The sequence below is a fragment of the Sturnira hondurensis genome, unplaced genomic scaffold, assembly GCF_014824575.4.
Source record: "Sturnira hondurensis isolate 20B ecotype Veracruz unplaced genomic scaffold, ASM1482457v3 Scaffold0002640, whole genome shotgun sequence".
Lineage (NCBI taxonomy): Eukaryota > Metazoa > Chordata > Mammalia > Chiroptera > Phyllostomidae > Sturnira > Sturnira hondurensis.
Genome location: NW_028075271.1, coordinates 1,445,525 through 1,460,950, shown reverse-complemented (window position 1 = coordinate 1,460,950; position 15,426 = coordinate 1,445,525). Strand labels below are relative to the sequence as shown.

The following is a 15,426-nucleotide window of genomic DNA, read 5'->3' as shown; positions in this document are numbered from 1 at the left end:
CCTTGTCCAGTTGCCCAGCAGTACATGAGGGAAGCCGTGCCCAAAGAGGGGGCCGCAGGAGGGCACAGGGTGTGGTCAACCAAAGTGGCCTCTGGGCAAGAGGGTCCTTAGGACAGCTGACACGCCCACGGGCTGCAAGAGGGACAGTAGGATGGAGCCTCCAAAAGAGGAGGAGCAAGCAGAGGTTGGATTCGAGCTCCCGGTGGCCCAAGCCCCTGCCTGGCTCCTGGGTGGGTGACTGCCCCCCACGTCTGCCACTCGCTGCTCAGAACACAACTTCCTGTGGACTGTGCCTGGCCCGCAGCGGCAGCTCCGGGCTCTCCCTGACTGAATGGCCCTCTGCAAGACTTGGGTGTTCAGAGACTCTGCAGGGACCCTCTGCTGTGGGGACAATGACATTGTCAGAGCACAGGTTGCAATGGCAGGCAACCACTTCTGCGAGGACCGACCCCGAGCTCACAGACGGGCAGCAGGGTCCCCCTCACCTCCCGGACCTGCAGAGGCGGGAATCCCGCCATCCCTCTGGGCACCGGGGCCACCGGCCCACATGTGTCTGGCCTCATGCAGGGGTGACGCCCTGAAATGCAGTCACATATTAACCTGAAAGTCGACCGTCTGCAAAGAAACTGGCCACATCGAGGAATTCAGAATTAAACCGCCGTCTGGACAGACAAGTCACTTTATAATGTGAGCAAACATTCCCTCAATTTACCCCTTTCCTGTGCCCGGGGTTTTATGGATTATGTTCTTCAGATGATGCATACCTCTGTTCTCTTAAATAAAAGAACGGGGTATTCTTATTTTTTAAAGCTATTTTTTAAAATTCTTCCAAAGCCTAATGATGGGCCCCAGGCGTGGTGAGGAGGCGTGGGTGGAATGTGGCTAAGAGTCTCCGCCCAGAGGCGGGTGAAAGGGAGCCCTGGCCCCACCCTGCAGTATGAGTGTGTGGGGGGGTGTGAGCATGCTNGGACCGACCCCGAGCTCACAGACGGGCAGCAGGGTCCCCCTCACCTCCCGGACCTGCAGAGGCGGGAATCCCGCCATCCCTCTGGGCACCGGGGCCACCGGCCCACATGTGTCTGGCCTCATGCAGGGGTGACGCCCTGAAATGCAGTCACATATTAACCTGAAAGTCGACCGTCTGCAAAGAAACTGGCCACATCGAGGAATTCAGAATTAAACCGCCGTCTGGACAGACAAGTCACTTTATAATGTGAGCAAACATTCCCTCAATTTACCCCTTTCCTGTGCCCGGGGTTTTATGGATTATGTTCTTCAGATGATGCATACCTCTGTTCTCTTAAATAAAAGAACGGGGCATTCTTATTTTTTAAAGCTATTTTTTAAAATTCTTCCAAAGCCTAATGATGGGCCCCAGGCGTGGTGAGGAGGCGTGGGTGGAACGTGGCTAAGAGTCTCCGCCCAGAGGCGGGTGAAAAGGGAGCCCTGGCCCCACCCTGCAGTATGAGTGGGGGGGGGCTGTGAGCATGCTAGTGTGTGAGTGTGCACACGTGTATTTGCATCTGTGTGTGTTTGGGACAGGGTCGTGCGTGTGAGTGCATCTGCGTGTGTATATTCGTGCGCCTGCCTGTCTGTCTGGGGCCCAAGTGCTTGGGCCCACGTTCTGCTCCTGGGGGTGGCCCCGTAGCTCAGAGGTCACCTGTGGAGACCTCTGGTCTCTGGAAGTCCTTACCTGGAGCAAGTTCCAGCGCCAACCCCGAGTGCCAGGCAGGGCCCAGAGTCTAATGTGCTGGTGCTGCTGGGCTCTGCCCCGCCCACGTCTGGGGACGGACTGTGTCTTGAGGAGAAAAGCTGATTTTTCTAACTGTCAGGCCTCTCGGGCAGAAGCGAGAAGGGGTTCTCCTTCCCCCAGAGAACCTTCTCCCTGCCTGGAAGGAGGGATTCCTACCCTGGTGTTCATACTTGCATTCTGCATGGTGTCTCTCATTTTTGTGTCTTTGTTTTGTATGGTGTGTTTTGAGGAACCAGTGCATTTTGTTTCGAAGCCCACACTGCCGTGAGACCTGCCAGCCAGACAGCCCACGGAGAGTCTCGGTTCCACCTCTGCACAGGCCTTCGAAGGGGCGGCGGGGGCAGGGTGCTGGGAGGGGCCTGCGGGCAACTGCCTGCTTCTCTGCAACTGCATGTGAACCTGGAGTCTGTCCCTGGGTCAAGAATGCTGTCATAGGTTTGCATGGTGATGGGTGGTCACCAGACATACCCCAGCGGTCACATGCACGAACGTCACATCCCCGTGCCGTGCGCCCAAGGCCACTGCAACCTTGCCTGCCAATCCTACTGTAAAACATGTTTTGGAACCAGGAGAGCCTGCTGGGCCTCCCCACCGGGCCAGGCAAGGCCCCTGGTCTTCACGGCCCTGTCGGGTGGCTTTGCCGGTCACAGTTCAAGGGCAGGTTGTGTCTAATTCAAGGGCCACCGGTGTCAAAGCTGCTCTCCCCACTTTAAAGAAAGGACTTTTCCGTTCACTTCACTTCTTGAAATCTAAGTGGAGAACGCCGAGTAAAAAACATGCACGCCTTTGTTCCATGTAAACATTTTTATGATTGATCTCACTTTTAAGGCACATGGAATTTATGCAGATCATTTTTCGCATCTACAACTACCAGGTGAGCACTAGTTACAAGGGGTTGCCCGTTTACCAAGTTCACGTGTCACAGCACAAACTGGTCCTAAAAACCTGACCCCCGAGCAGACGGGAAGCGTGTGGGTGGTGAGATGGGGTGGGTGGGGGCACCAGGACCTCCTCCTGCTTTTTCTCACACTTTCACTGAATCCCTCAGCAGTTACGTGAGTGCGTTTTACTGTCATCCACATGAATCGCCACTAGAGCCGACGCGGCCTTTGTTTCAATGAGCGTGAACCCCTCTCGCCCCCGGGGAAGGGGGCTTCTGTGAGGCATGCAAATAGCAGAGGAACCCGGCGCTCTCCAGCGGTGTCTCCCAGCCTCGTGCTGTCTTCCAGGCCTTGCCGGGGTGCCAGGGTGCCCAGGTGCCCAGCCCCTGCACACAGCTGCTGAGAGAGGCTGGCTCGGGGGGCCGGGAGGGGGAGCCAGAGATGCACCAGAACACCCTCTGAGTCCCCGGTTTCCACTTCCTCCCCAACTTGACCGTTTACCAGGACTGCCCAGAAGCAGCCACTGTGAATGGAATCTCTCTGGATTTTCCCATCCTGATCTCGAAACACCACGACAAAGGGCAGAGAGGCAGCCAGACTCAGACGAGCCCTGCAGGGCGACGTCGAGGGAGAAGTGCAAAGATGGGTCTCAGAGAGCATGGCAGCAGAAGGGATCCACGTGGGCTCAGCCCCCTTCAGACCAGGGCAGGGAGAGCCTTCCGATTGCAGCTGATGTCAAGCATCCTCCCTGAGAGCGGAGGGAGCAGAGAAAACCCTGGGCAGGAGACTGGACGGGAAGACAAGGACAGGCTCTCCTCTGCTCCCCGCCACCTACCCCCAGCACCAGAGACAATGCCGAGGCGGTGGCCAGGCAGAGTGAGGACCACCCAGAGCTGGAGGACACGCCCACAGCTGGAGGACCACCCACAGTGAGGACCCGGTCCCCATGGGTCTGTGGGCCCCCCCAGTTCTCCACCCCTGAGAAACCGACCGCAAGCATCCTCTCCAGCTCCGCAGTGCCCACTAGTCGGCTTGCTCCAGAGCCCTGCAAATGGCCATCGGGGCCTCATCAAGAGGTGCCCCCAGTCCTTTAAAACAAAGCAGAGCAGCCCCTGGCTTGTGTGGCTTAGTGGACTGAAAGCCAGCCTGCAAACCAACGGGTCACTGGTTCGATTTCCCAGTCAGAGCACATGCCTGGGTTGCAGGCCAGTTTCCCAGCAGTGGGTACACGAGAGGCAACCACACATTGATGTTTCCCTCCTTTTTTTCCTCCCTCCCTTCCCCTCTCTAAAAGAAAATAAATAAAATCTTTTTTTTTAAAGTAGAGCAATGCCACCTGGGTAAGAAACTGTGAGAGAGAAGGAGCGAGCCACTGAAAGTTGGAAGGCCCTCACCGGGACGTCAGCAGGGTCACGCACAGCAGTGGGGTGGCCGGCAATTCTTCTTCTTCCATCTTGGTACGCTCTGACATAGTTTGAAACTTAAAATAGGTGCGTATTATTCTGCGATTACAAAAAGAGTTTTTTCATTCTGGAAAAAATGAAAGTGCTGTTCTAGAGGAGAAAAGCAAGCTAAACACGATCATGAGAACTATGGGAGACAGACCAGTGCTTTCCAATCAGAGGAGGAAGTGGACCCAAACCTAATTTGCTTTAAAACTTCAAGGCACGTGCCCTACACACCACGGACTGCAACGTCAGTGAACGTGAAAGACCTCAGTCAAGATGAGCGGACGCTCTGGGCTGCAGCCGTCCGGGCTGGTGCTGTTCCGACACATCGGCGAGCTGACAGCTCACGGGGCCTCGAGCACGTGGGGTGCAGTGGGTCCACCTGTGAGGGGACGTGGATCCCTCAGTAACGGGGACCCACATTATTGACGCTTGAGCATTCTTTGGCCAAGGACGGGTGCTGTGGGGAAATGCAAAGAACGCTCCTTTCGTAGCCTGGCGAGCCCCGCAAGCCCCTCGGCCTCACTTCATCCTCTTCGCCACGTCCGAGTAGGCACGTTCGATCTCCCGGTCAGCCGGACACGTGTTGGTGAACTCGTCTCTGGCGTAGGCATTGTTCAAGTACCTCCAGAGGCCCGTCATTTCGGAGGGAAATTCGAAATCCCTGTACCTCTTGGCCACGATCTGCAAACGAACAGGAAACCGTCAGGGAAGGGAAACCCGCCCAGCCCAGCGAGACCATCCACGTGTCAAGGTGTGTGATACCTTCTCTGGATTGGGTCCTGATGTCATCCCACAGGCCCGGGCCACCCCGGGTCACACTTGGGCTCGGCATGGGACATACGGGGGGTGGTGACAAAGGGCCCAGGCTGGAAGCGGTGGTTCCACGCCTGCTGCCCACCCGTTTCTCACTGAAGGGCCTGGTGAGCCACGGCCCGACTGTGCCCAGGGCGCCAGCTGGTGGGGTCCCCTGGTGGGTGTGGCAGTTTTCTGTGTGTCGTGCCGCTGGGTGCCTGGTGCCAGAAGATTCAGGGCGGGTCTTCAGTTTCACTTGGGCTCAGATCGCAGTGAAGCCCACACCTGCCCTCGGGAAACCCCGAGTACTGTGTTCCGCCATTCTACCTCGGAGCACATCATCTCGCTGTGGTCTGCCGTGTGCACAGGACAGGTTCAGGACACAAGTCCTCACCCCCGGGGAAACTGGGAGTAAGGGTCGCCGGCAACGCAACGGTGTGGTGAGTTCCCTTGGGCTGAACAGAGGCTGCTGGGGAACAAGCTACAAACGGGGTGGACGCCGCTGGGGACTCTCACCGACTGCCTAGGCCCACCTGAGCCAAGAGCACAGACTGGGTGGCCGAGGCAGCAAAAGTGCGTTCTCTCATAGTCCTGGTGGACGGAGGTCCCACACGAAGGTATCAGCGGGGCCATGAGGGCCCGATGCGGGACTCGGTTTCTGACGTCACTGTGAGCTGCGGGCAGCTCCTTGTCTTGTGACGGCGCAACTCCGGTCTTCCCTTGGTGTTTTCCTCACCAGGTGTCCTCACTGCCTTTGCGTCTGAGCCCAGACTCACCCTCCTTGTAACCGCATTGCACGGGGGCCACCCTGCTCCAATATAAGGTCAAAGTGATCTTCACTCCTTACATCTGCGAGGGCCCATTTCCCAGTGAGATCCTGTTCCAAGGTCCTGGGTGTCAGGACTTCGGCATGTGAATTTCGGGGGGACACAGTTCACACCCCAGCAGCCACACAAACCAATCCGCTTTGCTGCCTCCTACCCCACTGGTTCTGGGCTGCCTGCAGTGACGTGAGACTTAACCACAGACGGGACAATCTTTGGGACGCTTTTCCCAGGTCTGGGAGGCCAGCAGCCACCCACGCAGTGTGGCACCAGGGCAGGACCCTGTGCCTTTGAGAAAGCCTCCTACTATGTTTGACATCTCCCGCTCAGAGTCAGCCTTACTGACATTAATGTCAAGAATCCTGCTCGCCTTTTGCTTGCATTTGCCTGGCTTGGCTTTGCCTTTTTTTTTTCACCTCTGAGTAAACCTATAACATGTGTGACTCTTACAGATGGAAACTTGATTTCATATCATATTTTCTGAATGTAACACTTTGCTTTTCGCCTATCTGCGTTTATTTGTGTGTGCTTCCCTTTTGATGACTTAGAAGGTTTCTGGTCTGTTTTAACTTTCCCAATTGTTTCCTGTATAGCCTGAAATAGCAGGAACTGTCGATTTCTTGATTTACCAACTTCAAATGGTGTCTCTTCGCTCCTATGTGTGACAAATGAGGGAATTGGTAGAACTCCACCTCTCGCCATCCCCCCCCCCCCCGTAAATGTCCCCTTCTAGGCGTGTCCGTCACAACGGCCCCATTTGCTGTGTCCTGTCCTGTTCTGTCATCCTCGCTGTGGTCCGTCTCAGGCCTGGTATTAGTTCCAAGCAGGCTCATGTTTCTCCACAGTCTTTTTACATCACACGTTTCTGTGTTCAGATTCTTATTTCGATTGCGACTTTATTATTTCATCATAGAGTTATTCTATCTTTTAAATGGGCTCAGGAGTGCTTCTTCTATTGAGATGGGGAGTCTAGATAAAAACAATTTACCTAGCTATAAAATTCTTACATCACAGTGCTCTCCCCTTCGTTCTCTGTAATATTAAGCCATTTTTCTGTTGTTGTTGTTTTTAAATGTGGTCATGGAGACATATAAGGCCAGTCTGAGCGTCTTCCCTGTGAGGTGGCTCTGCTCCTTATTTAATTCATCATCGTCATCGTCATCGCTGCCGTTGCTATTATTGTCCAGAGGCCAAAACAGTTCTTTTCTCATCCTCCGATTTCAGTGATTTACCAGAGATGTCACAGTGTGTCGATTTTCTGGGGCCCTGGCTTTGTAATCGTGGCGGACTGTTTGCACCAAAGGTCAAAGTGTCCTTTTACTCACAGGGACTGTCCCTCTGAGCCCCCTTCTCTTCCTTCCTCTTCCCCTGTTCTCTTGTGCCCAACTGCGTGCACCGGGGGTCTCTCTCGCCTGCTGTTACTCTTCTGTTTGAGTCGGGGTGGCTTCCTCCGGCCTGTGCCCCGCACCCTGACTCATTTCCACAATGTCTTTTTCTATGTCTCGTTACTTCTGATGTAACTTTTAATTCTGCAGTCATTTTATTTGTCTCCACGTTTTCTCCTTGATCTCTGCCAGCCCGAGTTCCCTCTTCTCCGTGGTGTTGTATATACTTTTGACATCTTGTGTTGGGTCTCTGGGTTTTCTCCTCGAAAGATCCATGGACTTGCACTTCTTGGAGGCCGTGGGGAAGTGTCCGTCTGGAGCATTCTTTAAGCCACTAGAGCGATGCCGCATCACACGCGCGTTCCCCGCCTGCCTTTGTCCTGTGGTTGCCGTTCTCTCCATCCTTCTCCCCCTCCCCTTTTGGGGATCGCGTCCACCCACAGAGGGATCCCACTTGGATTCTTTCTGCTCATCTATTGCACCTCCTATTTGCTTAAAAATAGGGCCAAGGACCCAGGCTGGTGTGGCTCAGTTGGTTGGAGCGTCGACCCGTAACTGAGTGTTGTGGGTTCAATTCCTGGTCAGGGTACATGCCTAGGTTGCGGGTTTGATGCTCAGTCCCAGCACACACATCCCCAGCCCAGCGAGAACAGGAAGCAACCAATCGATGCTTTGCTCTCACCCCAGTGTTTCTTTGTCTCCCTTCCTCTCTCTCTGAAAGCAATGAAAACATGTCCTCAGGTGAGGGGGAAACAACCAGGCCAAGGGAGTGAGATGGGGCGGCTGGTTGACCAATTGCGGTGCTTAACCTCGAATAGTCTCACCAAACTGCTCGCCACTCTGCCCAGGGACACAGCAGCGTCAGGGTCAGGGTCTGGTTTAGGCGTTCTCCACTCTGAGGCTTGCAGATTAAGCAGGAGGTCACTGTGGCTGAAAACGAAGCTCCGGTCCTTGACTGTCTCTCTTGAGTGGTTCAAGGCTTGCTTCTCTGCTCTGCTCTGCAGCCACAAAGCAAAATGCCACGCCCCTCCCTGTTCCTTTGGATGAGGGGACAGTGACAGAAAGCAAAGACAGCACCACTGTGTGGCTCCGCCATCTGCTGCGCCTCCCGAGAGACCTTTGCCGCACGTGCCCTGGGCAGGGATGTTCTCTGCTTCTCCCGCAGCTGCTCCGAGCCCTGGTCCTCAGACAGACAAGTCTGGGCTGGCCTTTCAGAGCGGTGTGGCCAACTTTTAGAGTGAGCCGAGCCTTGCTAACATACAGACGAGCGTGCCTTGCCCCTGCGGCACCGGATGACGTGGCTTAGTCTTTGACTTGGCGATCTGTTCCTTTCTGGCTTTATGGAAGGTGAAGCTACACTCTACTTTGTTCTACTGTTTTTGCTGGGTTTCAGGAAAGCAAATAAATTATAAATTCCTTTCCCCTCTCCTCTTTTACCATGAATTCCTTCAGATGGATTCCCATTTCCTCTCAGAAATGCTCCCTCCCGGAAGATTATTAAGGTGTTTGGTATTTTGAGTGCTAAATGGCTTTGAAGAGTTTGCTACTAGAGCTTAGACTGGAGCCATGGAGTTCTCTGTTTTACTCTATTCAGGGTAAAACACTTTATTTACACTGAAACGTAAAATTTTTTTATGGGAGCTGGACAAGCGGCAATTGCTGTCGTGACTAAAATGCATTCATTGAAGGGACTCACCCAAAACACAACTATATAAACAGCTTGTTTCAAAGTGGCTTCCAAACGTCCAATTTCAACCATCACCAGTGCAGCAGGTTTGAGGCGTTAATATGCTGTCATTAAATTTTCGACGTCAAGACACTGGCCATGTTATTTATATTGTTATTGTAATACTATAAAGTTATTTATAATGTTCTTTTCAAAGCATTCACTTGTAGGATCAGCAATATCTTTAGGGCTAGAATTTCAAATTGCCACCTTCGGGCACAACAGGGGAGAGAGAAGAAGAGAACCAGCGGATTGGGAGAGGTGTGGGGAGGAAGAAGCAACGTGGAAAGAGAAAGGCAGGGTAACATGGAGTGACCAGGGTGGCTGGTGGCCCACAGGGGCCTCGGTGGCCCAGGTCATGTAAACCTACATTGTAGATTTCCAAAATGTCGATTACATGTGTACGAGAACGCAGGGTCCTCGTCCTGTATGTCCCTGTATCTTCTCTCCCCTTCCTCCTACACCAGGGACCGAACTCTGGACCGGGCAGGATTTGAATAATAAAGATGCCCCAGCACGAGACCCGGGCTTCTTCCTAGGGCATCTGAGGCTGCTGAGGGCCGAGGCTATAGCATTAGTGATGAAAACATAGCAACAGCTGTAGGTGACCGAAAGGCCAGACACCCCAGTGACAGCCACAACTAAGGGTTCCAGGGTGGCACCATCTGCTACAGAGCCTCCGGCTCACTCCCAGGAGCTCTGACGAGGTGGGCCAGGGGCTGGATCAAGCGATTTCCGTTTCTAGAAAGCTCCCCAAACAATTCTTATGCCTTCTCCTGTTAAAGACGCACCACTCAGGGAGTCTCCCACCCCCACAACGTACAGTCCCTGGCTTGCATCTCATGTTCAACTCTCTGGGAAGACAGGACGCCAGACCCCGGGGGAGGCCCAGCCAAAGAGCCACCTCTGCCCCCGGCTGGCGGGGTGGATACCACCCCTACAGGGCTCTGTTTGCCCAGACCACCACCAGCCATGGGCTGTGTGCCCATTTGAATCCTCATGACTCCACTCCTCATGTCCAGGCCTTGGGCACCAGATGCCAGTATGACCCTCAAGGGCTGTTACGGTGGTTTTCTTCTGGCTGTGGGGACAAGACCTGGGGGAGCGCGGTGAGGATGGCGGGCCGGGAGCCAGGTGTCCCGGAGGACGTCAGAGGTCCGCCCGAGACCAGTTGTGCTTCTGAAACCTGGGGTGGGGCTGCCTCACACAGAAACAGGCCAGACTTTGCATGTTTCGGATGGTGTTCGCTGTCCGGCCAAAACACACATCAAAACGAAACAAAGCAGAGGCCCGTTCACGTGGCGGGAGAGCAACGCACCTTGATAATGTGCAGCTTGGGTAGGAGGTTGCAGTCCGCCAGCGTGAGCTCGTCCCCGTCCAGGAACTTGCGCCCCGACACCGCCACCTCCTCCCTGCTGCCGGCGTCCACCTCGTCGGGCAGGGGGCTGTTTAAGTAACTGTCCAGCTTCCTCAGGGCCTTCAGCAGGTTCTTCTCATGAACTGCAACGGGAAGGCAAAGGAGGATGGGAGGGGTCCCGTGAGCGAGCGCCGCCTTTCTCCAGACACGAGGGTGGGAGGACGACCTGGCCTCAGCCCTCCCTGGAAATAGCTCCGCTGTCCACACGACCCTGCAGTTTCCAGAACCCACTCGTTCCTTGAGAGCCCTTTAGGGGTTCCCCCCCGCAAAGCAGGCCCAGCAGCACTGGCGTTTAAACCATTCCCATGATGCAGCTGGGAACACCCGGTGACCATTCTGTCACTGTAAAAAATGTTGTTTTCCAGGCTTCCGGCCTCTAGAAGGGGCACTCGGTGTCTTTACCCCCACGTGCAGGTTTGAAGTTAGAGGCACTTCCTCTTCGTTTCTACACACGGGTCCCTCCTACCCCCCCTGGGAATGAGGCAGGATTCCCAGCATCTCCTATGAAACTGCCCCCGAGGCCGAGGGGAGGGCTGCGTGGAAACAGATCCCGGGAAGGGGTAGGTACTCACTCTCATTGGCGTCCTTCTTGGTGTTTTTTATAAATGCTGAGAATTTGGCAAACACGTCATTTCCTGCAGAGTTGGATTCAGGGTGCTGGGTCGCCAGCTTGGGGTACCTTGAACGATTCAAGATTGGACAGTCACAGATGAGTGATGTTTGAGTTGGGATAACCGAAGGGGGGACAGGTCTTGGCTGAGTGGGTGCAAAAATGACTTCCCCTCGAATGTTTTCCTAATCTTTTTTATCTTCGAGGTTCACAGCCACACAGGTGAGGGAGAAAGGTCTAGACCGTTCTCACCCTGGGCACGAGGCCCACCCGGCCTCCCTGGTCCAAGTTCCCTCTCTGCTACAGCGAAGGTGATGGACTGGAGGTTCCGTTCCAGGCCACGATGTTGCCAACGCCTGCTCCTTCCCTTCCAGCCAACAGCCTACAATGTGTCCCACCCACAAGGCATCAGCCAACCTCTCCCCTCACTTCCCAACTACAGGTTCAGAGCAAAGAAATTGGGGCCCCCTTCCCTGGAGGCTTCTAATCTCGCCCCGTGTTTGCCATGGCACACGGGTACAGTTAGGAAGAGCCTTGCATGGCCACAGAAAACCAAACACACCCAGAGAAGAGCTTCAGAACCATCTATGGGGGTGGGGGGATGGTGAGGCCATGGGCTGGGCTGAGAGGCCTACCTCGGGGGGGCCAATTTCTCTTCCAGGAACTCCTCAATCTTGTTCACGTCCATCTTCACCTCCCCGTCGAAAGTCATGAAAGGCGGGTTCGTCCCAGGAGCCAAGTTCTGCAGGTCTGCGGGTTTCCTGGGGCGGGGGAGGGGCAGCTGTGTGGGCAGCCGCCAGGGTTTAGACTCAACCCCAGGGCTTGGCCGTGCCCTCCCCGTCGAAGAGAAAAGACCCTTGAGAGCGTCCAAGGATGCTGTGCCTTTACAGAATGTCTCACCAGCACTGACAGTGTGGCCCCTTCTCTGGACCTGGGGGGTGAAAGGGTTCACTCTCCCCAGAGTTACCACCCGGGATGGGGTTCAGACAGGCTTTGGAGAAGTTCGGGGCTGACCAGTAAGTGGGAGAGCAGGTTCCTCCGGGTGCCCCCAATGCTCACTCCTTCCTGATCACGTGGGCTTGCTCTTGTAAAGACCGCTGAGCCCATGCCGGGGGCGGCAGCGCAGGGCACCCACAGGGTGCGGGTGGACATGCCCGAGATAACACCGTGTGTCTTGGTGTGTGCGCGTGTGCACGCATGTGTGATGAAGTAGTTATTCCGACAATGCAGAGCCTCGTCTTACCTTTTCAGGTCCACAGTTGTCACATTAAATATGACGCCCTTCAGCCAGAGAATCATGAAGAGGCGCTGAGAAAACGGGCAGTTTCCGATGCTCTCCCCGTCGCAGCCGGCCTGCGGGCGGAGAAAGAACACTCGATGGGAGCCACTCTCCGCCTTACCAACGCCAGACGCTGCAGGGCACGCACCCGAGACGGCTGTGTGTTTTTGTTCATGGTCATGGTACTGTAAATGTCCTTCTGAGGCCCCTTCACTCAGCCTCTGTGCCAAGGTGGGGTGGGGGGCGTGGGGAGAAGACAGGGACACCCTTCCCCGGACCACTCCTGCCGTGTGGGGCCTCTGAGCTGCAGTTTGCAGAGGGAAGCAATGGGAAGAGGCAATTCCTCTGGTCCTCAAGGGTGAAGGAGAAAGACACCTCCGTCCCATCACCCTCTAGCCCTCGATTGTCTGCGGGAGCCACACGCCTGTAGTTCTAGAATGATCGTGCTTCAAGCCAGAGCAGCAGACACTGCCGGTGAAACAGCATCCCTCCGAGTCGGGGCTGTGCTCACCACGAAGTGGGACTGCAGGATAACACGCACTCCGAGACCCCTGCGCGCTCTCCAACGTTCACACCCCCTCCTCTGGTTCACGGGGTGCGGGGAGATGGGGAGCAACGGCACTTGGGAGGTAGATGATCACTCGGCTGGTGTCAAGGGTGGAAGTTTATGAAAAGCTTCCCGTCTGATAACAAAGCAGGTTGGACCCAGGCCTATGTCCTGGGGCACAGGCCCGGGGCACACTGCACGCGTGTGCACTGCACCAGCAAAGGATCCCGCAGGGGCTGGAGACGCGAGGGAGGGGACGGAAACCAAGTGGTGCAGTCGAGGCTGGCAAAGGCAGCTCCGAAACTCGCCTTCCTCCTCTGTGGTCCTCACGCCACACAACTCTGACAGGTTGTGGGGCCGAAAAACGATGGGGGAAGGGCAATGAGGTGGCTTGGTCATGCCCCTCCCATCGCCAGACTTCAGCGACACAAATAGCCATGCTCCAGCTGGGAAGTCCACTGATGCCCCGTGTCGTTAAAACAAAAAATAAACTGAGAAAAGAGCACTCTCTGTAGGATGTGAGTGACAGAAGGACACCAGGCAGACAGTGACCTGCTGCTTGGGGGGCTGAGAAGAGAAGCCTTAAGAAAACTGGACAAGTGACAGAGGCCTCCTAAGACGGGCTTCCTGGGCTGTGTCCTAAGTCACCAGGAGAGGTCCTCAGGGACCCGATGCCCTGCAAGTAGAGAGGGGAAGGGTCCCACAGCCCGGTGTCAGAAAGACTTACCCAGCCTCTCCACAGAAGGCGGAATGCAAGTGGCTGGAACGTACGTAACCCATCTCACCACCATGAGCAGCGAGCCGTGTGGTCGGGACCTGAGGATCCCCTGCACACCCTCCCCCCACCCCCGGAAAAGCGCGGACCACACCACACGCAGACAAAGCGCCCAGAGCAACTGCATCTTCCTTCATCGCTGGTGGGAGTGAAAACGGGCACAGCAAGTTCGGGAAACTGTTTGTGTTCGCTCCCAAAAGCCACTCATGCATCCGCCCAGCGATGGAGCGATTCCACCGCCAACAGAAAGGAGCGCATGTGGGCGCTGAGACACACGTCCGAACGTCCTTAGCAGCATCGGTATAATAGCCAAACCCTGGAGACTACCCGGGTACCACGGAGAGTAGAAGGAATCACTCAGCCGCAGGGCGGCCATTCAGCAGGCCCCTGCCCCCCGTGGAAGCGCACCGGCTATTATACCAGGGGCAATACAAACGCACCCCCTCCCAGAGAGAAAGAAACCCAACTCTGAAGAATCCTGCACGGCCCAGTGCAGGCGAAGTTCAAATACAGGCAGCCGTCTCCATGTGATGGAGGTCGGAGCAGCAGGTGCTCTGGCAACGCAGGTGCGTGGTTCTGGGAGGGGCAGGAGGGGGCCCTTTCTGGTGGCAGACACGTCCCATATCTTGATCTGGGTGGTGGCCACACAGGTATATTCACAAAGTCTTCAGGTTTGAGTATTTGGGTGCACGTTATATTTAAAAAAGAAAATAAAGTAAATATATTAATTCAAAAGAAGAGAAATATGAATGTTTGGATTTGGTAGATCGGGTGTGAGGCCCAGGAATCTGAATTTTAACAAGCCCCGCCCTCAAGGCACCGTGATGTCAGGGCCCCGTGAAGGTGATGGGTAGGCTTTAAAAACACAGAGAGGCGCCAGTGCGCCCAGAATTCAGAGTCCCCCAAACTCCGGGCACTTGCTGCACATCCTTCCAACCCCTCAGGCTCTCCCTTCCTGCCTCCAGCCTTTACCGACCAGTCCACCAGCAGAGGCGGGTGGCTGAGCATTCCCCACCCACGCCAGCTGGAGGCTGTGAAGCTGCTGGAAGCCTGAGGGGTGGGGAGGTGGACGGTAGTCACTACAACTCCCCTGTACCGGGGCCCTGAAACAGTGCCCCCCCACCCCAGGCACCTGAAGCCATGCCCCACCTGGGGGTCCCACCCCCGCCTGGCCACTGGGAAGGCCGCCTGTCTCCTGCTCAGCCTATGCTAGAGTGAGAGGCAGAGCACAGCCGAGTCTAGAAAGGTCCCAGCGGCTTGGGGCTTGGGATCCCTCCTAACCAGGCCGCTTCCTCGCCTGCTGCAGGCTGGCGCAGAGTCAGGCCAAGGAGGGGGGCGGGGGAGATGGGCGCAGGGACACAAAGGCCCATACTTGGGCCAGCCCTGACTTGTTTCTCGGCTTCCGAGCCTCTTCTTTTTCTAGCGGTTGCACTGAGCCCAGGAAGGTCTGAGAGAGGGCCTGCAGAGCAGGGCTCTGGTTTCCTTCCTCCCCCCTGCTCTCCATACCCTTGGGGATCCTGGTACAACACACCCTACCCTGGGCGGGCCCCCGCCAGCCCTGCCTGGGGTCCGCGTGCAGCTGTGTGAGGGCGGGCTCTGAGCCGGGACGAGACGGGCCTTCGGGCAGCAAGCCGCCTTCTTCCCTTCCCGTCTCCCCAGAGTCTCACACTCACGCCAGTTCTCCCCGAACTTGCTGCTGCCATGCCCAGCAGCCACATCTTCAGGACGCATAAGGAGGGGAGGAGCAATACACTCTTTAAAAATAAAAACGGCCTTTGTCACCTGACTCTCTGAAAACTTAGACTTCTTAAGAGGCTCCTTCCCGAACTGCAGTGGGGACCAGGCCTGTGGCCAGGGCTGGACAGCGGTCTGTAAGGCCACAACACCCACAGCTTAGAAGGTAGTGATGGAAGCTGCCGAGGTGCACGTCCCCCCCTCCCCGCCCCCAGCACGTGGCCTTGAAACGGAATTGCTGCCACGCAGCAC

The 15,426-nt window shown here is 55.8% G+C and overlaps 1 protein-coding gene across 1 annotated transcript in view; it reads right to left on the bottom strand.

Annotated features, from left to right (window-relative positions):
- Positions 1 to 3,953: 3,953 nt before the first annotated feature.
- CLIC6 (chloride intracellular channel 6) overlaps positions 3,954 to 15,426 on the bottom strand; it is a 35,961-nt gene continuing 24,488 nt past the window's right edge. Inside the window, exons 2-6 of the mRNA XM_037040600.1 lie at positions 12,083 to 12,192; positions 11,475 to 11,600; positions 10,802 to 10,908; positions 10,131 to 10,312; positions 3,954 to 4,766 (exon numbers count right to left, since the gene is read on the bottom strand). Of these exons, the coding sequence (XP_036896495.1) occupies positions 4,605 to 4,766; positions 10,131 to 10,312; positions 10,802 to 10,908; positions 11,475 to 11,600; positions 12,083 to 12,192 (687 nt within the window). The 3' untranslated portion in view covers positions 3,954 to 4,604. The remainder of the gene's footprint in view (positions 4,767 to 10,130; positions 10,313 to 10,801; positions 10,909 to 11,474; positions 11,601 to 12,082; positions 12,193 to 15,426) is intronic.